The following is a 21,687-nucleotide window of genomic DNA, read 5'->3' as shown; positions in this document are numbered from 1 at the left end:
CATACACCAACGTCTTAAAAACAACGCAAATTCATGTGCTGGCTCAAATGCGCTCGTGTCAAATATCATTTGCCTTTTGACCGTTCAAACTTCGTTTTCTTTATCTTCTATTTTGAGGACTCTATGTTTTCAGAACAACTAAATGGAGAATAGACGCCTGCTTCAAAGTCGAGTACATTTAAATGTCATTTTGCTGAATAAACTTTTTTATTTGGTTTCAACAACTGTCTACAACATGTTTCAGTTACTTTTTTAAAAGATAGCTAGCTTGTAGTTTAGATGATGCCTCTATGATTCATTTTTATAGGAAATCAATTAAGAATTCTGCATTCTGTTTTTAGGCCAGTCCCTGGCCTGGCCCCTATATTGTACTTTCTTGTTTGTAGCACGTTGTGGAAAGAGTACAATATCTGCGTCATCTATTTGTTTTCCAAAAAGTAGGTTGAGAACTATAATGCTAGTATTTAGACTAAACTAATCACGATGTGAACAAAAAATAAATCTTTATGCTTGATATGTAACATGTATGTTTTTTCAAACATAAATTATATTTTAATCTAAGTCGACTCCTTCAATGATTATAAATGAAGGAATACTACTCGGGCTTGTCCGCCTCCACAATAATATAAATCATATTCCTTTTTCAACTGTTGTTTGAATGTAATAGAAAATTCATTAGAGTTCATTTAGTGGGATTTTCATGGAAAAAAATTTCTCGAGAAATAATTTTACATTTAAGGAGAAGAACACCTCGTCTCATTCCATTGGTATAAACGGGTAATATCTCAGAAATATAATCTTTAGCGTTAACTACCTCTAGAACTGGTTATTTGGAAGAAGAGAAACTAGATAATTAACATGAAAGATGTTCGGAATTGCGCCTGAATGTTTCTCGAAAAAAAAAACATATGCCAAACAATCACATTTCAAAATCGTGAGCGTGGGTTGTTAACTGATCTATTCTAGGCGGCATAGACAACCACACTTTAAATAATTTATTATGCTGAAAAAGCCAAATGACATTGAAAATTCACTGCTTTACGTTACAGAAACAAACGAGGGCAGTGGTCTTCTAATGGTCGTTGAATTAGGACCCACAACCCTGATGTTCAGTCGCGCAACATCCTAAAATCGTCAGTAGTTAACGAACAGTCTGTCGCTGTATATATTTCAGTTGTATATGATGTATTTGAAAGATCAATGCTTCCTTTTCACGATGCTTCCCTTTGGTTTTGCGTCTGTTCTTTTCTTCTCATGGTTTCATTGCCGGGCTGTTGCAGACCAAGGTGATATAATTATTATTATGTTACTAGTTATATAGTAAACTGGATATTTTTGCTGGAATAGCATTCAAAGCTTTAAGATGAACTATATTTTCGGTTCATTTTTGGTCATGTTACGCTAAAAGCTGCCATCTCCCTCGTATCCCCATGGCATTCTTTCACACCTACTTCAGAATGCAGTAAAGATCATTTTTTTCCTCGAAAATACCGGAGTGAGGGAAAAAGTTTGAGCTTGCGTCTTGGGTGAAATGCTGAAAATTGTTGCCAAGACACACATTAACTTGTTCATCAAAAGCGGAGTCCTATCATGAGATGATTAACAACTTTATGGAGAGAGCAATGATATAAATAGTTTTTCTGAGAATAATAGCAAAATATAAGAGGAGGAAGAAAGGAAAGGAAAAATAGGTAGTGGAGTATGAGTGAAATTTTGATTCTCCGTGCATCTGCTTAAAAATTGTATGTTTCTTGAAAAGTGCTGCAACTGTTTTGTCCCGAAAAAGAGTCAGTAAGTTTGAAGGATATCAACTTCTACGGAAAATTAAGTGACAGGTATCTTAAGAACACTCATAATGTTGAAGAATCCATGACGAAAAATTTGTTTCATCGATCCCTTTGCTGAATTTTCTCTTTGTTGTTGTTCTGATAAAGAGTATAAGAAATATCTTTTTGTGAAAACTAGCCAGCTCTAACTGGTTGATTTTCGGAAGTCACGTCTGATGTTAGATTTTGTCAGTTTACAAATACAAGATGGCAGAGAAAAACAGGCGTGGTGTAATATAAAGGGGGCATGTTTCTAAAGAAACTGTGGTTCTGCGTCGGTGGGAGAGTATAACAGGGTCATTTAGTGTTACCAACTGATTTGAAAACATAATTTGACCACCGTAAAGAGTTTAAAGGCTGACGTTTCGAGCGTTAGCCCTTCGTCAGAGCGATGGACGAAGGGCTAACGCTAAGGCTCTAACTCTCGAAACGTCAGCCTTTAAACTCTTTACGGTGGCCAATTAACGTTTTAAAATCAGGCGATAACACCAAATTACCTTGGTGTAATATGATTCGACTGTTTTAGATATGAGATATCGAAATGTAAAAGCTTGAAAACTGCGTGAAGGAGATAAAAAAAATTGATATACTTCTTACCGATCAATAATTCAAAGTTTTCAGTGAGGCTTCTTGCTAATTTAATGATAAAGACAAATTTCAGTCCTAAGTAAACGGTATCTCATCAGTTGATATGTGATCTGTTACAACAAATAATAATTAGCCCTTAGGATTTTACCATATCGTTTCACGCTCATGCAAGTTCTTCATACTTTGTTATAAGATTGTTTAATTCAAATGCTGGAGAACTAATCAGATTTCGGTGGCCTGGTGAAGATAGCATATAACTTCGACTTCCAATTCACTTTGGATTCCTTAAACTTTCAAGGAAATATTTCCATGTACTAGAGAAAATTCTGGTTGTTCTACCACATGCTTCTCTTGCATGGTACTTAAAGCGTATTTGAGTGACTCCTGAATTAAAATATTGATATTCTTCTTTCTGATCCATAATTTAAAGTTTTAAACAGGAGTAGGCTTCCTGTATATGCTAATTAAATGATATGGACAAATTTTAGACTAGATGTGCATAAATTTACGACAGGTTTTCAATTGATGTATGATCTGTTACCGAAAAAATAATAACTAACCCTTACAATTTTACCATATCGTTTTACACTTTGGCAAGTTCCTCTCAATTTGTTATAAAATTGCTTAATTCAAATACCAGGGAACTGATCAAATTTCGGTGGCCTGGTGAAGATAGCATATAACTTCGACTTCAAAATACAGTTTGGACTCCCTGAACTTTCAAGGAACTATTTCCATGCACCGGTGAAAATAGTTTTTCTAGCGCATTCCTCTCATGGTAAGTGAAGTGTTTTAGACTGAAACCTGATTAAAGATATTAATATACTTCTTACTGATCAATAATCCGAAGTTTTCATCAAGAGTAGGCGTCCTCTCTATGCTCATTAAGAAAATTGACCAGGATCTCCTTTCGACCGTTCAAACTTCTTTTTCTCTATCTTCTACGTTAAGGATTTTAGGTTTTCATAACAACTAAATGGAGAATAGATGCCGAGTTGTCCTAAACGTTGCGTAAACGAGATAGGTCGTGACGCTTGCGCGCTTGCGTGACTTACAAAGTAAACAAAGGTGATCGAAAGGCGTTTTCTAGATAATTTTCGTTGAAATATCTGGTCATGAACTACGCACAGTGTGGAGACGATCAAAATTAGCAAGTTCCTTTCAATTTGTTATAAAATTGCTTCATTCAAATAGCAGGGAGCTTTTCAAATTTCGGTAGCCTGGTGAAGAAAGCATGTAAGTTCGACTTCGAAATGCGGTTTGGACTCTAACTTTCAAGGAACTATTTCCATGCACTAGGGAAATAGTTTTTCTACCGCATACTTCTCATGGTACGTAAAGCGTTTTAAACTGAATCCTGATTAAAGTTATTTATATACTTCTTACTGATCAATAATTCAAAGTTTTCAACAAGAGTCGGCTTTCAGTCTATTAAGCGCCGCTCTCGCTAAGAGCGGTCTCGACTTCCCTTCAAAAAAAAGTTTTCTGTTTTTTTTTTTTTTTTGCCCATGAAAAGGGTTTTTGGACACATGTTATAAAAATAGTTTAGTTGTTCTCCAATTCACTTTTTTTTGCGTCGCCACAAGCCGGAAATGATTTTTGGCTAGACCACCGGTGTGGACAGCGATCGAAAGTGTAAATTTTAGTTAGTTCACAGCCAAAATATGGAAACTTCACCTGAAATATTTTTCATACCAGCGTGATCAGAGAAGACCCTGCTCCTCGATCTTAATTTGAAAATAAAAAAAAAAAACTCACCGATTTGTACGAAAGAATTCTCGGAAAAATACAGGCGTTAATCGGGCTAAAAAAGCATATCAATGCACAGTTTATACACCATTGAGATCACCGATTGCCTCAAACGCGCGGGTATATCTCTAACCTTCATACACCAACGTCTTAAAAACAACGCAAATTCATGTGCTGGCTCAAATGCGCTCGTGTCAAATATCATTTGCCTTTTGACCGTTCAAACTTCGTTTTCTTTATCTTCTATTTTGAGGACTCTATGTTTTCAGAACAACTAAATGGAAAATTGATGCCGAGTTTTCCTAGAACGTTGCGTAAACGTGATCGGTCGTGACGCTTGCGCGCTAGCGCGACTTACAAAGTAAAGAAAGATGATCGAAGACGCCTTATCAATAATTTTCGTTGAAACACCCGGTCATGTACTACGTACAGTGAGGAGAAGATCAAAATTAAAGAATAAAATTTTATGTTTAATTTTGATTTGCAAATTAAGGTCGAGGGGAAGGGTCTCCTCTTATCGCGCTTGTGTAAAAAATATTTCAGCTGAAGTTTCCATATTTTGTCTGTGAACTAACTGAATACATCTTGTAGCTTGTAGCAGGATATAATTCCGTGACCAATATTATCACAGTCGCTGCGCGCTGGACAAAATGTGTGAAATTTATACTTTCGATCGCTGTCCACACGGGTGGTCTGGCCAAAAATCATTTTCAAAAATCAAAAAAGAGAATTGGAGCACAACTGAACTATTTTTGAATCATGTGTCCTAAACCCTTTTCATGGGCAAAAAAAATAAAATAAAACTGTTTTTGGACGGGAAGTCGAGACGACCGCTCTTAGCGAAAGCGGCACAGAAATGATACAGACAAATTTTCGTCCTGGTATACACAAATCTACGACAGGTTTTTAATTGATATATGATCTGTTCCGAACAAATTATAATTTGCACTTAGAATTTTACCATATCGTTTTACACTTTGACAAGTTCCTTTCAATTTGTTCTAAAATTGCTTAATTCAAATGCGAGGGAACTGATCAGATTTCAGTGGCCTGGCGAAGATAGCATATAACTTCGACTTCGAAATGCGGTTTGGACTCCTTGAACCTTCAAGGAACTTGTAACATTAATATGCTACGCAATCGCCTTAATTACGTGACTTGTATTAGCCAATCATGCGCGTTAACTACCATGTGCTTTAAGTTGCGGAAGCTGTGGTGACTTCACCTTGGTAAAGTCTTGGATTCCGACTGCCTTTGTGCGAGTCATTACGATGAAATCGTAATATGGTGTCAGGAGACTTATTCTAAATTATCCTCGTCCTCGAACCTTTAAGAGTGACGCGCAAAACGTGTAAATCGAGAAATTCCGACAACGCCGGCAAATTCGAACACCTTTGGCTCGACCACTGGTTCAACACAACATGTTTCCTTTACCGACTTTTACGTCGAAAGTAACCAAGCTCAAGCTCAAGCTCTGACAACTGGAAAAATGGAAGCAAGTATGGACGCTTACGAAACCGTCACGAAGTTAAACGAGAAAGAAAGCGGATTTCGCGTAGCGACTTTCATCACATACATTGGCGCCGACGCGCTCGAAGTACACATTGGTCTGCCGTTTCGTACCGAAGATGAGAAATAGGACATAAAAGTTGTTTTAGATCTATAGAACTCCCATTGTATTGGCCAGAAGAATGTCATCTATAAACGCTACAGGTTCAACAACCGAAAACAAGAGCCTCACGAATCAATTGATGTTTATGCGACGGCACTGCAATCTTTGGCTTGCAACTAGAGTATTGCGAGCTTTGAACTCGAAAGCGCCACCGAAACGAAGCAAAAATAATCCAAAACAACCCTTACCTGAATCCAAAGGATATTGAAATGTTTTAAACACTGCGGAAGAAGCCTCATCAAGCAATGCATCAAATGTCCCGCGTTTGGAAAGGTGTGCCGTGCTTGCAACAGGCCAAACCATTTTGCCGAAATGTGCAGGAGTGCTCCCGATAGAACTAGCCGGCCACGGAACGATGTTAACATGGTAGACCCGGATTATTCATCCGAAGAAGAATTGCTGTCCGTAACCTTCGACTCGATCGACCGAAGGAAATGTGCATACGGTCCACGAAGACAGCCTTCCTGAAAAGAAAATATTCGCGACGATGGAAATTGCAGACGAAATTGTCCAAATGCAGACTGACACGGGTACTTTGTGTAATGTTTTACCTCAGAAGTTTGTGCCGTCAGGAACTAACTTTGTTGAGTCCGACCGTACTTTGAAGATGTACAGCTACTCTACAATGCCCGTTTTAGGAACATGTCGAGTGAGCATGCGTAACCCGAAGAACAAGAAATACAATGCTGCATTTCTTGTTGTGAAAGGCGATTACACACTGCTGATTGGATCTCGCGCTTCTCAGCAAATGAATCTAATAACAGTGCAGCAAGAGAACATTCAGCAAGTCACCACTAACACTGCAGGTCTTAAAGAAAAGAAAGAGGAGTTTGGAGATGTTTTCAAAGGACAAGGCTGCATGGAAGGAAAGCTTCACCTCGAAATTGAGATGACAGTCACACCGATAATCAACCCACCTCGCCGAGTTCCGTTCGCAATCAAGGATAAATTGAAGTCGGAACTAGATCGCCTAGAAGGACTACAAACAATTCGCAAAGAAGAAGAGCCTACCAACTGGGTGTCAAGTCTCTTTGGGGTTGAAAAGCCTAATGGAACATTGAGAGTCTGCATTGACCCGGTCTACCTGAATCAGGCACTGAAGCGGTCACACTATCCTATAGAAGATGTTCTTCCTGATTTAGCCGATGTCAAAGTCTTCAGCAAAGCAGACCTCAAGGATGATTTCATGCATGTTGAGCTCGACGACGAGTCAAGTTTGCGGACAACATTCCAGACGCCATGAGGACGCTTCTGTTGGAAACATGCCATTTGGAATCTCACCTGCCTCTGAGCTGTTTCAACAAGGGCTTGATCAGAATTTAGAAGGGCTGCCTGGTGTGCGCAGAATCTTTGACGACCTGCTGATCACAGGAAAGGGTGCTATCCTGTCAGCAGCATCGCCTGACCATGATAAGAAGTTATGGAGCCTCTTGAAAAGATTCCACAAAGTACACAATGGTTTGCCGTTTCGTACCGAAGATGAGAAATAGGACATAAAAGTTGTTTTAGATCTATAGAACTCCCATTGTATTGGCCAGACGAATGTCATCTATAAACGCTACAGGTTCAACAACCGAAAACAAGAGCCTCACGAATCAATTGATGTTTAAGCTCAATAGAGAGAAGTTTGAGTTAAAATGCCCCGAAGTTCCATTTATCGGTTACTTGTTAACCAGCGAAGGATTGAAACCTAATCCGAAAAAGGTAGAAGCTATCTGCAGCATGCCAAAACCTGAAGATTTTCAAGCCGTACAGCGCTTTGTGAACACAGTCAAGTACCTCTCAAGATTTCTAGAAGACCTGTCTGATATGTCTGAGCCCTTTCGAAGACTTACACATAAAGATGTTCCTTGGGAGGGCTCTCAAGAGCAAGAAGAAGCCTCCGTGAAGATCAAAAAGGCTGTGTCTACAGCTCCAGCCTTGAAGTTTATCACTCCAAGTGCACCTACTGAAGGAGAAGGAGACACGTAAGAGAAAGGAATCGGCTTCGCGCTCATGCAACAATGTCAGCCTATAACCTATGCTAGCAGAGCTCAAGTATTTGGCGTAGAGAAAAATCATCGGTACGTTTATGGCAGGAAGTTACTTTGTGGACAGACCACAAGCCTTTGGAGATGATTGCTAAGAAACCTCTTGCTGCAGCTCCAAAACGGCTACAATGTCTTATGTCGAGGCTACTGCAGTATGATGTGGAAATAAAGTACAAGCGTGGCCCAGAGTTGTATCTTTCCGATACTCTTTCCAGAGCCTACCTACTTCTGGAACACCTTCCATGAAAGGCAGATCAAGAAGTAGAAAGAATCCACTCCGTGAAATCCGTGAAGAAACTGCCAAAGATCCTGTACTACAGTCTCTGAAAGAAGTGATTCTGAATGGATGGACCAACCAAAGAGAAAGACTACCTATTGAGCTGCGCCAATATTTCATCGTGAGAGATGAGTTGGCTGCTCAAGAATGTGTTTTTTTCAAAGGTCTAAAAAGCGTCATCCCGATGAGTCTGAGACCCAAGATTAGAGAGAAGCTCCACCGATCCCATATCGGTATTCAAGGTTGTTTGAGAGGAGCACGTGAATTGTCTATTGGCCTAACATGAACAGAGAACTGGAAGAATTTATCTCAGAGTGTGAAACTAACAACACCCTCAAGCCTGTTCAACAGAAAAAGCCTCTAATTTGCCATGGAGTCACACAACGCCCCTGGGAAAAAGTCGGCTCCGACATATTCACATCTAATAACTGCTACTATTTGTGTACAGTTGACTATTACTAGGGTTACTTCGAGATCGACGAGCTACACAAGGCAAAGACGGGAGTCGCAGTGATTGGAAAGCTGTAGAAACGTTTCGCCACCCATGGAATTCCTGATACATTCCACAGTGACAATGGATCGCCTTTTAATTCGAATGAATTTTCAGCTTCTGCCGCAATGTACGAGTTTGAATACGTGACCAGTTCATTGGAGTATCCGCAGAGCAAAGACAAAGTCGAAAATGTAGAAAAGACGTCCAATAATTTGATGTAGAAGGGTGCTAGTACCAACTCAGATTTCCAGCTTGTTATTATGTCACGCAATCGCCTTATGTCACGTGACTCGAGTTAGCCAATCATGTGCGTTAAGTACCATGTACTTTGAGATTCACTTCACTTGTAAGTCGTGAAAGCTGTAGTGACTTCGCCTTCTTTAAGTCTTGGATTCCGACGGCCTTTGTAAGAGTTATTACAATGAAATCGTAATAGAACTATTTCCATTGACTGGTGAAAAAAGTTTTTCTACCGCATGCTTCTCGTGGTACATAAAGCGTTTTAGACTGACTCCTGATTACATATCGTCCATGAGCAGAATACTTTTAATTTATCATTTATTATTCCTCTCTTCATTTCTAGAAACAAAAGTCGTCGATGTGCGAGGTAAACCTCTCAGCCGAGGTACAGTTAAAGGAATGGCTTATGCCAAATTTAAGGTTCACAAGTTTTCCTACCTCAACATCACTGCTATTGGCTCGCATTACGTTGGAAAGGGCAGTGAGTGTGGATTTGCTTGCGTCAACATTCCGTCGTGTTTTTCGTTTAACCTGGCTGAATTTCAAGATATCAATGGCAAAGTTCTGTGTGAATTACTTCCATCGGATTTGTACAACAACTCACACAAGCATGTCCCTATTCAGAGTCACCATCACTTTAGTATCGCAGTAAGTTGGAAATGAAAAAAGTTTTTCAATCTGTTTTTGTGAAAGGAAAAGGAGAGGAATCGTAGACAAATGCTCATGGACGTTTTTATTTTTTACCTTTTTAATAATACGCCTAAAGACTAACTGGTCCAATCTGACAACACTGGCCATGTGTTTTTCTTTTGAAGTTTCTCCTTAGTTTAAGGAGGGCAGTTTGTTTAATCGCAGAAATAGGGAGAGGGGTTATTTGAGCAGAAGACTTAAAAAGAAATTTGGGTATTAGCGAGGAAGGTTTATTGAGAGATACTGACTCTATCTGTTAACATGGTCCATGATGATCTATAAAATGATTGGTGCCACATCTTTCTCGTTTCTTTCTTATTGTTATATGTTTTCTTTAGTCTCCATGTTTCAAATGGCCTTGTCAGAACAATGGGAAATGTGCGGCACAGTACGAGAAGAACAGTTACGTGTGCGTTTGCGCGAAAGGATACACAGGGAAACATTGTGAAACGGGTGAGATACAATTTAGTGTACATTTACGACACTGCTTCAAACTTAACTGACGGTGTAATTCTCTTTCATTACCGGAGAATGACTCAAAGCTGAGCTGTTTACCGCTCTCTTGTCCTCGTTGTATATTTCCAAATTCTCCCGTTAATTAACTTTCAAGTTAATTTCGTTTTTCCTTCAGATATTGACGAGTGCAGTGCTTCCATCAGGCCCTGTGACGTCAATGCAAACTGCCAGAACAGTTATGGCTCCTACACATGTTCATGCAAAAGTGGATTTTATGGGAATGGAAAAACATGTATAAATAAGCCCTATTTGTTAATAATCTGTTAATCACACTTCTCAGAGTCAGTTTATTAGTTAAGCTATAACTAATTCCTCTCTACGAGTTTTGATCATTTCATCTTTTACAAATAGGCTCGCGCTTACTGATAAAAAACAAAATTTTCATCTCGAAAAGCTTGTGACTACCGCTGTAAAGCTTTCAAAAACTTGTTTGACAAAGAGCGAGAAGATAAAGTAGCAAAAAAAGTACGGTTTATGAAGCATGGGATTATCGTTTTGCAACAGTTAAGAACCATTATTTACTTCACATTTTCAAATTTTCTGGCCGATTGTGAATATCAGATGGCAAAACCGAGCGAGTGCCCCCCCCCCCCCGCCTTTTTGTTTCCTCTGGAAAACTATAGTTAGAAAGAGAGGCTCTTAAAATTGCAATCGGTGTCCTAAATCCTCCTAGTTATATAGATTTACCTCTGACTCAAAAGGTAGCCTTCAAAGAGTGTCTTAATGGGGTGATGGCTTTTACGGCTAACGATTAAGATTTTGGCCAATTTGCAGCTAACTGTTATATCTTTTCATTATGGTCACCCGAAAGATTTTACGGAAAGAAAAATCAGAAAAACAGAAGAAGGGTGAGATCATTGCACAATTCGTTTCAAGCTATGAAAAGAATACGAAGCTAACAACTACAATATTCCTATCATATGCCAGAAAGACGTAGACAAAAATTTAAATGTTCATACACGATTATTGAAAAAAAGAAAGTATTAGAACTGTTCTTTTAATGCAGGCTGGACTCTCATCGCTCGATTCTCAAACAGCGATGGCAAGAATTGGATGCGTGACGATGGATTTTGGTGGTATGACCGACAAATTGCCACTGGAACGACAAACAACCCTTTAGTGAACGACGATATGATTTCAACAGCCTTTTGGTCGATCAGCGGCAGAGAAATAAAGATCACGCGCAGTGACGACCCCAGCCACAACCCTTTGTTACAGACCACAGGTAACTGTTTGGGTGGACAAACATTCCGATCTAAAATCACAAGTTATGGCGACTTTAGAAATGGCAAGGTCTGGGCCAGTGATCAGTGTCTGGGAAGTTGTACGGTTCAATATGGCGGACAATATAATTCAACAGACGGGTTTCAACAGGCTGATTGCAATGGAAACATCCAGAGCGCTAAGAGGATCGGCTTCTGGTGTGACTGGGAAAGTGGGGATGGAGCAGTGGTGATGATTGGTGGGGGAGGAAGTGAATGTGCACGTGCTGATCATGGGATTGGGATCACAGAAACTAACGAAGCTTCTTTTGTTGACCTGGGAAGCAGTGCCACTGAATATGACTTTGGTTACGATGCTAACATAAATAACGCTCCAACCCAGTCTTACTCGTTGAATTTGTGGATCCGTTAGAAATTAAAAGATCCTTCTTTTTCAATCTTTGTTCAGAACTGAAGAACGTTGAAAAGGATGATGTTGTTTATTTCTTGTCACCTTATCATCCAAGTTTCGTTATCAAACGTACATAAAAACTTATACCTCCACTGTGGCACAAGAGGGGGGAGGGAGGGATTAGTTGCAACCCTCCCTCGCGTTTTCGTTCCGTTGCAATATTTAAAAAGTTTTTACATCTAACAGAGAGCCGTTTATGTGGTCTACAAGATGTTATTAATATCCTGGGATACATATGCAAATTCCGCTGCTCTGTTTCGTATTCCGACATGGCAGACTTTTTTAGATATTTCATTTTTTTCACTGTAAGTTTTTGCTTTTCAAAAGAACAGTAACTGTCAAAGCTGACAAGAAAATAGAAAATAAGACTAGGGGATTACTGTCCTTTACTTTAAAAATTAAAACCATTAATCTTTCGTAGCTCACGTCAACCCTTAAACCACACCTAACTTGTTAGTAATAAAGTATGTCCTACATCTATTCGCAGATTTCTACCAAGTTCACAGCAAATATGTCTCATGATAAACAAGATGCTATTGAAGTGGACATTCGCCCGGATAAAATCCTCTTGATAAAATGGGGGGAAGGTGGCACTCATTCCCCTCCTTCCTTGTACGTCAGAGGGTTAATTAATGAGCATTTTGTGAAAGTTCAGTTCTCGTTCAGTAGCAAAGCTAAAATGACTTGATTTATATGCCAGTCGCACTGCTTGGATCTAAATATTTTAAGATTTTCGCTGATGTCAAATATTCACACAAAGTCAATGTCAGCATTATGAATTATTTTAAATCTGACTCAAAACTCATCCGTTCAAGGAGATTTGAAAAATGCCTCAGTGAATTGTTAGTGATTTGAGATGAAATATGCAAACTATTAAAAATGTAATCAGTTAGTTAATTGTTCAAGCAATATGAAAACTACTGTTGTGAAAGAAAAAACTGTGGAGCTGCGTCGGTGGGAGAGTATAACAGGGTAATTTAGTATTATCAAATGAGTTGATAGCTGACGTTTCGAGCGTTACCCCACCGTCAGACGAAGAGTTAACGCTGGAAATGTCAGCTTTTAAACTCTTTATGGTGGTTACTTTACGTTATCAACTCGGTAATAACATTAAATGACTACTATTTTGAAAGGATGGGTTGAAAATTAAATCTCCAATCGCTGGTCTGCAACCACGGGTATTCAACCGCTGGTCTCGTCGAATAAAAATCAGGCTTAAATATCCATGGCAATGGAAATATTACACCAGAATAATGCAGGATAACATACTCAGAGAATTAGACTGTTTATGAGTTGTCTTGGATCTGCATTCCAGGCCTCTTTCTGGTTTTTTTAGACCATAGGATATGTGGTCTATTTTCCAATCAGCTCGGTTACCCTGTTCGTACAAAATTTGCATGAATTTAACTTCTTAATAATAAAGAGTTATCGTTTGTCTCACGATGTGGTCACTTATGATGTAAATCGCGACGTTTTGACTGCGTACTGCTGGTCTTCATATTATATACTTTAGTATTATTGTACTTTACCATGATGAACAAACACAACCTTTATATGGAATTTAACTTCTTGTTTAACTTCTCAAATAGTTTACTTTTTTGGGGGTTGGACAATTTTTTTTTTAGAATCTGGGACGGTAGGAAAAAAAGCGATGGTTTCTAATTCGAGTGGTTTCCGGACAATTGAAAAGCATCCTTGAACTAAAAGTTTTATTCGCAGTGGCCGTGAGTATTGTTCTATGGACTCACGCGGTGATCTCTCAGACGAATACAATACTATAGCTTATTGATAATAGATTGGAAGGTCTTTTGTGAAATCAGACGTATCCATGACTTTCAAGATTGACAATTGTTTGCAGTGAAGTAGCTATATTTTTCGATGTCTCCCTTTAAGTTCAAACTTACACCATTCCTATTTTCTTTTCTGGTGTTTGGTCTTTCACAAGCGAGCTACAATGTTACTATTCTGATTTTTCACAATGCTCTTCCTAATGAAAGCATCGTTGAGAAAGCGCGTCATATGTTTCAACTGGATAGTTTCCCACAAACATCTAAAGTGATAAACGTAACATGGTTGCAGACCAATGCATCCCAAGTTAAACGCAGAAAAGTGGGAGTCCTAGGCACACTACATTTCCTGCAAAATCTTGATGATTTATTGGATGGGGCAATTTTTCACGAGGTCACCAAAGAATCGATTGCTTTCTCTTCACTCTTGGAAATATCAGGCATCCCAACATTTGGTCTTTTTCAGGATCAAGAAGTTCTCTTAACTCAGGTACAAATATAAAATGTCGTCCATGAAATTAAGGAATACATGAGAGCAAGCAAGAAATAACGTTTTTTAAATCTAAATCTTGCCAGTCTGTGTCTAACTTTGCCCAAATCGAGCCAAATGTAACCATCTATGTTTGAGTTCATGAATTTTTAATGTTCTTTTGTGATGAATGTAAAAAAAATTTGATGTAGAAGTTTTAAAATTACCGAGTTGAGGAGAAATTTATGATATTTATGATATTTATGAAGAATTGAAACAGATTTTCGAAATCAGGCCTCCCAAATTTGATGGTGAGACTCCATTTGATCGATCTTGACGCTGAAGGAACTCTTTGTGTCGCAAAAGCACTCACAATTTAGGACTCCTTTAGGTTACTTTTCCTTTGAATTGATTCCTGTCATATTTCCTTTTCTTTTAGGAGAATCCTGGTGATTTTACCAAAGATGCCTTCCCTTCGATCTCCAGTTATGTTGCCTCAGTTCAAAAAATAATTATGAAACAACGATGGCGAACTCTTTGTTTTGTGTTTTCCGCCGATTACGAGGGAAAAATATTTGCTGATGGTATGCTTTACTACGCTGCTAAGGCGAAATGGAAAATAATTAAAACACTCTGGTTGATTGATGACACGGTTACAAATCGCACAAAATCTGACCTTCGAGAAGTAATCTCAAAAGCAAGCGACGCTGTCATTATGCACAGCAGGCTGAGCCACCATGACCATGCGCAGTTGTTTGAGATAATTGCAACGGGAGCGGACGACAAGCAGAGGACGACTGTTTGGGTTATTACAGAGATGACCAGCCATTTGACAACGGGTCCTCAGGTGATTACTGCAGGAATGCTGAAAGTAACGCTTAAAAGTCCTGGGAAATATCGTGACGTTTATGATAATGTTCTTCGAGATGCTATGTCGCTGTTTCAACTTTCCTTTGAGGAAAGTGTCACAAAATGTATCCAAAATTCAAACCTGGAGAACTGCATGAAAGACAGCAAGCGCGAGACAGTAAGACGTGTTGCCAGAAGGTATTTATCTTCATTGTTTAAAAAACTATTCTAGAATTAAACCTGTTTTTTTTAGTTAGGAAATTAAAAATTATCTTTATCATCTAATCATGTAAAATTTTCAATCTGTCCTCAAGGAATAAAGGGGGCAAGTTTCTAAAGAAATTGTGGTACTGTATATTAGCGTGGTAAGATAGAGAAGCACAAACTTAGAAATAATAAACCCAAAGGAAACCAGAATGATTAAGGATGGAAAAGATGGGCGCATATTGTGAATGAATCATTGAAAAATATCCTTATTTTCTTAACTTTGTCTTACGACACGGAATTGACGAGCGTTGCGCTGTTTCTCACCGCAAATTGACGCTTAATTATGTTTTTTAATTTCCTTGGTTAGACACCTGGCTCAGAGTGCGGTTTTGGGTGCAAGCAATCTCTACGATGAACAGGAATCCAACGAAAATGCAACAGCCTTTACAATTTGGAATTTGAAAAAGGATATAACTGGCACAAAGAAATGGTCTCGGACAGGAATGGGAACAGCCACTGGCCTGGCCATGGAGAGATTCATAGCTCCAAACGGGAAACCAATAGAACCCATTTCTGAGCCACCAAGGCCCGTTGTTCACGTGGCTGTGAACGAGTACCCACCATTTGTCTACAAAGATGACCCTTCAGAGACCGAGGAGTGTCTTGGAAGGTTCGTTCCCTGTTATGAGTACAGCCAGGGGGACTATTTGGCAGATTCTACACCAAACAAATTTTGTTGTTTCGGAATCTCAATAGATTTTTTATCGCTTCTGCAACAAGATCTTAATTTTGATGCAGACATCTATTTTGCTCCCGATGGACAGTTTGGAATAGTGAATGACAGTGACGGTTCTTGGAATGGAATTGTTGAGGAGTTGATCACTGGGAAGGCGACGCTGTCATTGGATATGGGCATGAATAAACGTCGAGCAGAGGTGATCAGTTTTGCTCATCCCACGCTTCTCCTGGAGCTTGGTATCCTAGTGAACAAGAATCCACGAGAAGGTACAAAATTGTGGTTTTTTAGCCCTTCATTTTTTATATCATTTTCATAATTCGTCGGTAAAAAGATCGGAAAGAGGTTCGCTAGTATCTCGAAATTTTCTGACTCTATTTAGTCAAAAGTGCTTTCAGATAATGCACATGCGTTTGAAAACCAGAATCAGATAAGGTAGTAAGATGAATTCTCTTACACGTTGGATTGCAACATTCTTCGTTCATTCCGCCAATTCTACCACAACGCTCAAGTCCACTTTTGATTGATTTCCTCGGATGGTCTCCATCCTGAAATAGCATGAAGTCAAAGATGAGTTTTTGGTTAACGTGTTTCAGAAGTCAATCAAAACCATTGGCTGAAGCCGTTTCACACATGTCTATGGCTGACTCTGATGGCAACTGCCTGTATTGTTTTCATTGTGGTATGGTGGTTGGACAGGAAAAGTCCCCTGGGTTATCGTTACATACTTAAGGACAGTGACGAGGAAGGATTCACATTACTAGGTACGCTTTATAAATTGGCAATATAGTAAACTCAAGTCTCCTTATTAAGTTTAATTGGCTTGATTAGAGCCTCTGTAAGCTTTATTCTTGCAAGGGCAACGGTACCACTTCTATTGGTTCTGTACCTATCCCAGGTCTTTAAATGAGCTAATGATATAACCTTAGTACCCAAACATCTGTCAAGCAGCCTTTAAGACATTTTTCAAAGACCTTATTCATATCGTTAAAAGTTAGCCTTAACCAAAAAACCCATTTTCCAATACAGAGAATAATCGGCAAGGACTGCATATTAGCCAAAATATTCAGAATTTGTTTTCCACTTGCTTTCTCACAAGATTCCATCAGTTACGTGGGTGGCGTGACATTTGGAAAAGACATTAGACCCCAGAGAACTCCGCGAAGTACCAGTTCGAGGCTGGTGTCTTGTGTGTACTCCTTTCACGCTCTTATCCTGATCAACTCGTACTGTGCTAACCTGACAGCATTCCTTGTGAAAGAGAAGGTTGATCTTCCAATAAGTGGGATTGATGATCCTAGGGTGAGATTTTACAACTGCGACCTTTTTAATAGACAATATCATGACTCACTGATTGGTAAGATACGGACAGCCAAAGTCATTAATTTGAGTGGCTGCCTGGCTGACAGACTGATCGACCGAACGAGTAACAAAGAGTCAGTCCCTCCATCCTTGCCACCGACTGACTACATTACTTTATCACTGAATTTATTAACAGCCATTTGCAGATGTCACGGCGAAGACAGCACATTCTCTTCAGTTATTTTAAGACCCTCAGTGGTGATCTGGTCCGGGACTTGAAACTTCGATCTCTCCCACGGCAGTTGGGCGCTCTTCAACTTCCCCAGCGGATTTAATTTGGGCCACTCAGCTCGAAAGAAAATTAACTAAACCACTCTCTAGTATTGGTTTGGTCCCAACAAATCCAACATATCATTTACATTTGCTTACCTCTGAATTTAGCTTATCTCAGAACCCGTCACGTTTATGGTTGGTGCGGTGAAAGGTTCCAATGAAGAAGACTATTTCAGACATCACGTTAACCCATCATTCCGTAAAATTTATGAGGTAAATCTGCAAAAGAACACATTGAAAAGCCTAGATTACGGAGTAACACTGATGAGAAATGGGTAAGGATCTACTTCTTATCAAACAAATCTTAGATTTCGAAGGGTGAGAAAATTTCTAGAACCAGAAAATACTGGTATAAGATTTGGGTTTCAACAATTTTTACCAGTGATAGTCCATCCAAGTAGTCATATATTCTTGATATCCCATCATTCGTGACATTGTTTCCTTTCAAACCATCTCTTAATAGTCCAATTTTCGAGTTTCTGATTGAGAGATGCGACGATTAAATTGGTGTTTCGTGCGCTTTCACCAATTATCGATACGTGCTTCATGAATATTGTTTATGTATCACATCATTTTACCTAGATCTATTTCAGTTAGATTTTCATATATTTTAATTATTTTTTTGTTGCAAATATAAAGACAATAGTTTCTCTCTTTCTTTCTTTTATAATATACTTTTCATTCAATAGTTTCATCACCTACTTCAATCAAAATGCGAGCAAAATTCAGCTCATCGTATGAATAATTAATTTCCTTTCAGCGTCATTCAAGGGTTAGTTGGAGATTATCTAACTCTGAGAAAAATCGTGCACTCCGACAGGAACTGTACGTTCAGTTTAATAAAAGATCACACCTTTAAATCAGGATACGGTTTCGCGCTACCAAAGGACTCCCCCTGGGTGAAAGATGTTTCTCTTTCCGTCCTTAAACATCAAGAAAACGGGTCAGTGAAATCGATCGAGGATCGATGGTTTCCCAAGAGCACTTGTAGTGAAATCAAGTATCGACCGTTTTTTCCAATCCATTTTTCCAGTCTTTTCTGGGTTGTGCTTACCGTCATGGCATTCTCAGTGCTTGCTCTACTCGCAGAAATACTCATCGCGTTTATCTTGGTTAAGTATGGCAAGATGCTTGGGCCCTTTGGACGGCTCCTAAAGAGATTTTTGTTTGATGCGAAGAGAGGAGAGGAGGATTTGCTTACGCTCCATTACCCTGGAAAGCAAAAGACCAGCAATTATGGTATCACTGAGGGACCCTTTACTTACCAGAACCAAGGGTTTGTGGACGATTATGACTTGGAAAGAAGTTTCGCCTCCAAGCGATAGTTTTGTGTGGAACTTCCGACTGTCTTCCTCCGAGGACAGCCAGTTAGCTTCCACAGTCACCCGTGCAGAACATTTCCTGAGTTAATCGTAACTTTAAGAGGAAAAAAGCAGACTGGTTGACTGATCGCCTGACTGACCAGCTGACTAACTGACTGATTGATAGACTGACTGATTAATTGACTGACTGAATGAATGACTGCCTGATCGGCTGACCATCTGACTGAATGACTGTTGAATGACAAGTAAGTAAGCAAGTAAATGAACCCTTTACTTTTACTAGAGAATCTTTCAGTGTTGAAACAATGCTGATCTTAGCACGACGTCCAGTGATAAATAAAAATCGAATTTGACTGATCGTACTTATAGATTGAGTGAGTGACTGAATGACTGATTGACTTTTTGAGTGACTAACTGAATGACTAATTGACTGAGAGGTAATTTAGTGTTAACAACTGAGTTGAAAATGTAAATTGGCCACCGTAAAGACGAAGGGTTAACGCTCGAAACGTCAGCCTTTCAACTCTTTACGGTGGTCAATCCACGTTTTCAACTCAGTTGTTAACACTAAATTACCTGTTATACTCTCCCACCGACGCAGCGCCACAGTTTCTTTAGAAACTAACCCCCTTCATTACTTGACTGATAAACTGACTGACTAATCGACTAACCAACCAACTGACGATTGAATTACATTTACCAACTATTACTAAAGAACAGACCAGAATTTACTTTAAAACTGTTATGATTTATTTAAAACCTCTTGCAGAGTGAATTGACATAAAAGTTACCAGATACTTCGTATCAGCTAAAAAAATCTCTTATTAAATAAACAGCCGATCAGCAGCTGTAACATTACAAATATTTCCGATGTTTTATACAAAATTTTCCCTCAACTGAAATAGTGGTTTAGAATTTTTAATCTACTTACTTATTGGACTTCCTTTGTGAAATATTAAGTAATTAATTAAAAAAAGTGAGCCAGAAGAAAATTCGATGTGATATCAGTCTTTGCTCCTAAATTTTCGGCCGATCTCGACACACTAAACACTTTCAAAAGATTCAGGACAATTAAGACTTCCTATCCGTTCAAAAGAGTACATTCATTAGCATCACCGGCGGTCATACTTGTTTCTTGAAACAAACGAGAGCGAATGCATTGACAGTTCAACTCTGACAAGTGCGTGGATGGCAGACTGTTTATAGTGTATATAAAACAAAATGGCTGCTGAAGTAATTTTCAACCGAGTTGCAAAAATCGTCCTACATTGAACCGTTTTCATTTTCAGTTTTAACAGAGCGTCCCTGTAATTGATCAGGAAAACACGCACTAGACTCTCAGCCAATAATATTTAAAATTAAAACCAACCAGGACTTATCCACTCGCGTTTTCTCGTGCTTTGTGGACCTAACTGTTTTTTGTTGTTGTTTTGTTGTTGTTACAGTTTTTTTTCTTTTTCATTTTGACTTCTCAATAACTCTCTCTGCTATTTTCGTTTGTTCTAACTACCCACTACGATCACCATTTCCTCTCATTAATTTGGATTTGATTTTACAACTCTCCATCGAAAATCGCTACACGACGCTATATGACTGCACTCTATGAACTTACTTTTTTTTATCTGTACGTAAGAACTAAACGAAAACACTAATATCAGGCTCTCATTGGGCCCTTATGATCGACAGCGTTTTGAACGTAAGCATGCGGTACTGAATGGCTAATGCCGTTAATAAATTACTTTTTTTCTAATAAACAATTGAATATGAAGAAATAAATACCTTACCAAACAATTAAACCAAAAATATGAAAACTTGAAAATAAATATTAAGAAATAAAATATATAAACTTTTCTCGTACCAACGGTAATACTTTCTCAAATCTAAAAGCAAACTTCTACATGTATAACGTTTTCCGTGAATTTTCGCAAAATCCAACTGTAACAAGATAATTTTACAAATTGCAATATTCTTATTACCAATGCACTCAATACACTGAAGGGAGAAATTACATCTTGACCAGTTGTGGGAAGGGAGGTTGGAATTACCCCTTTCATCCCCAAGCTCCAAGCTTAATTTCTACCCACGCATATTCGTACATTTCGTAGATCGTGGTTGTTATGATTAAGTTTACCTGTAGTGCATTAAGTATACAATTAATTACCAAGGTCAACCTAATTCAATCTGTTTTGTGTCAATTACTAATGACTCTTAAAAATTCTATTCGCGTGCGTTTTTTAACTCATATCAAAGCCCTAACTTGAAGATAAAAGTGCCCATTTACCGATTTTCATTCAAGTCTTGTTTCCATTGGGACTTTAAATTTGGTGTGACTTACCCAAAATAGTTAAACAAAACTTGAATGCAAGTATGTTATCCCCATACTTCAAGTTTATGTGCTTATATTATCACCAAATTGCGTGCACATTTCTCTTGACCGAAATATCATCGAAACTCTGCTACGACAGACACCTGACAATTGCGTGACAAGAAGCGACTTAAAATTTCATCCTACGTTGTCACGCAATGGTAGTGGGATATGCAGTGAGATCTTTCTCGTATAAAACCAATAAACATGTTAAAACGTCACTATTTGAATTTTTCAAGCTGTGGATCTGAGTGTGCCAGCACAAACACCAGGTCTGTTTGCTGAAGTACAAAGTTGTATGGCGGCGAGCAAATCACGTACCGTTTGGCAGACGGAATTCCAATGTTGATTTTGTTACTGTCACGGAAGCGGTAGAGACCCAAGCAGATCATAGACGAGGACTGCAAGGCGTGCAAAAACATGTCGCCAAACTTGCCACCATCCTGTAGAGAAAAAAGAAATGATTACACACAAATTAATCCAGGAATGAAGGCCATAACACAAGCTATTTCCAATAGATCTTTAGGTCATCCACAGCCGCTTAACTCATTAAGCGAGGAAA

General features: G+C 38.8%; 3 protein-coding genes across 8 annotated transcripts in view; 2 read left to right on the top strand and 1 right to left on the bottom strand.

Moving 5' to 3' along the window:
• The first annotated feature begins 1,058 nt into the window (after positions 1 to 1,058).
• Positions 1,059 to 11,860, top strand: LOC113671649 (uncharacterized). The gene is made up of 5 exons (XM_089209669.1): positions 1,059 to 1,286; positions 9,219 to 9,523; positions 9,904 to 10,018; positions 10,197 to 10,313; positions 11,088 to 11,860. Exons 1-5 carry the CDS (start codon positions 1,181 to 1,183, stop codon positions 11,714 to 11,716), a joined length of 1,272 nt encoding a protein of 423 aa, XP_089065795.1. The 5' UTR covers positions 1,059 to 1,180; the 3' UTR covers positions 11,717 to 11,860.
• A 1,648-nt stretch (positions 11,861 to 13,508) lies between these two features.
• Positions 13,509 to 19,494, top strand: LOC113671268 (glutamate receptor ionotropic, NMDA 3A). Its single transcript, XM_089209605.1, has 7 exons — positions 13,509 to 14,032; positions 14,451 to 15,058; positions 15,435 to 16,072; positions 16,400 to 16,567; positions 16,903 to 17,105; positions 17,547 to 17,713; positions 18,199 to 19,494. Exons 1-7 carry the CDS (start codon positions 13,634 to 13,636, stop codon positions 18,761 to 18,763), a joined length of 2,748 nt encoding a protein of 915 aa, XP_089065731.1. The 5' UTR covers positions 13,509 to 13,633; the 3' UTR covers positions 18,764 to 19,494.
• The window catches only part of LOC113671373 (calcium-activated potassium channel subunit alpha-1), a 27,059-nt gene continuing 24,859 nt past the window's right edge, over positions 19,488 to 21,687 (bottom strand). For 5 of the 6 annotated variants that reach the window (XM_089209578.1, XM_089209574.1, XM_089209586.1 and 2 more), the window contains one exon: positions 19,488 to 21,568. In XM_089209578.1, the coding sequence (XP_089065704.1) occupies positions 21,347 to 21,568 (222 nt within the window). In that variant the 3' untranslated portion in view covers positions 19,488 to 21,346. The remainder of the gene's footprint in view (positions 21,569 to 21,687) is intronic. The other variant, XM_089209593.1, reaches the window with a different exon arrangement.

This window comes from Pocillopora damicornis, chromosome 1 (genome assembly GCF_964200805.1).
Source record: "Pocillopora damicornis chromosome 1, jaPocDami1.2, whole genome shotgun sequence".
In the NCBI taxonomy this organism is placed as follows: Eukaryota; Metazoa; Cnidaria; class Anthozoa; order Scleractinia; family Pocilloporidae; genus Pocillopora; species Pocillopora damicornis.
The sequence above is the reverse complement of the archived record's forward strand: the minus strand, read 5'-3'. Positions and strand labels throughout refer to the sequence as shown.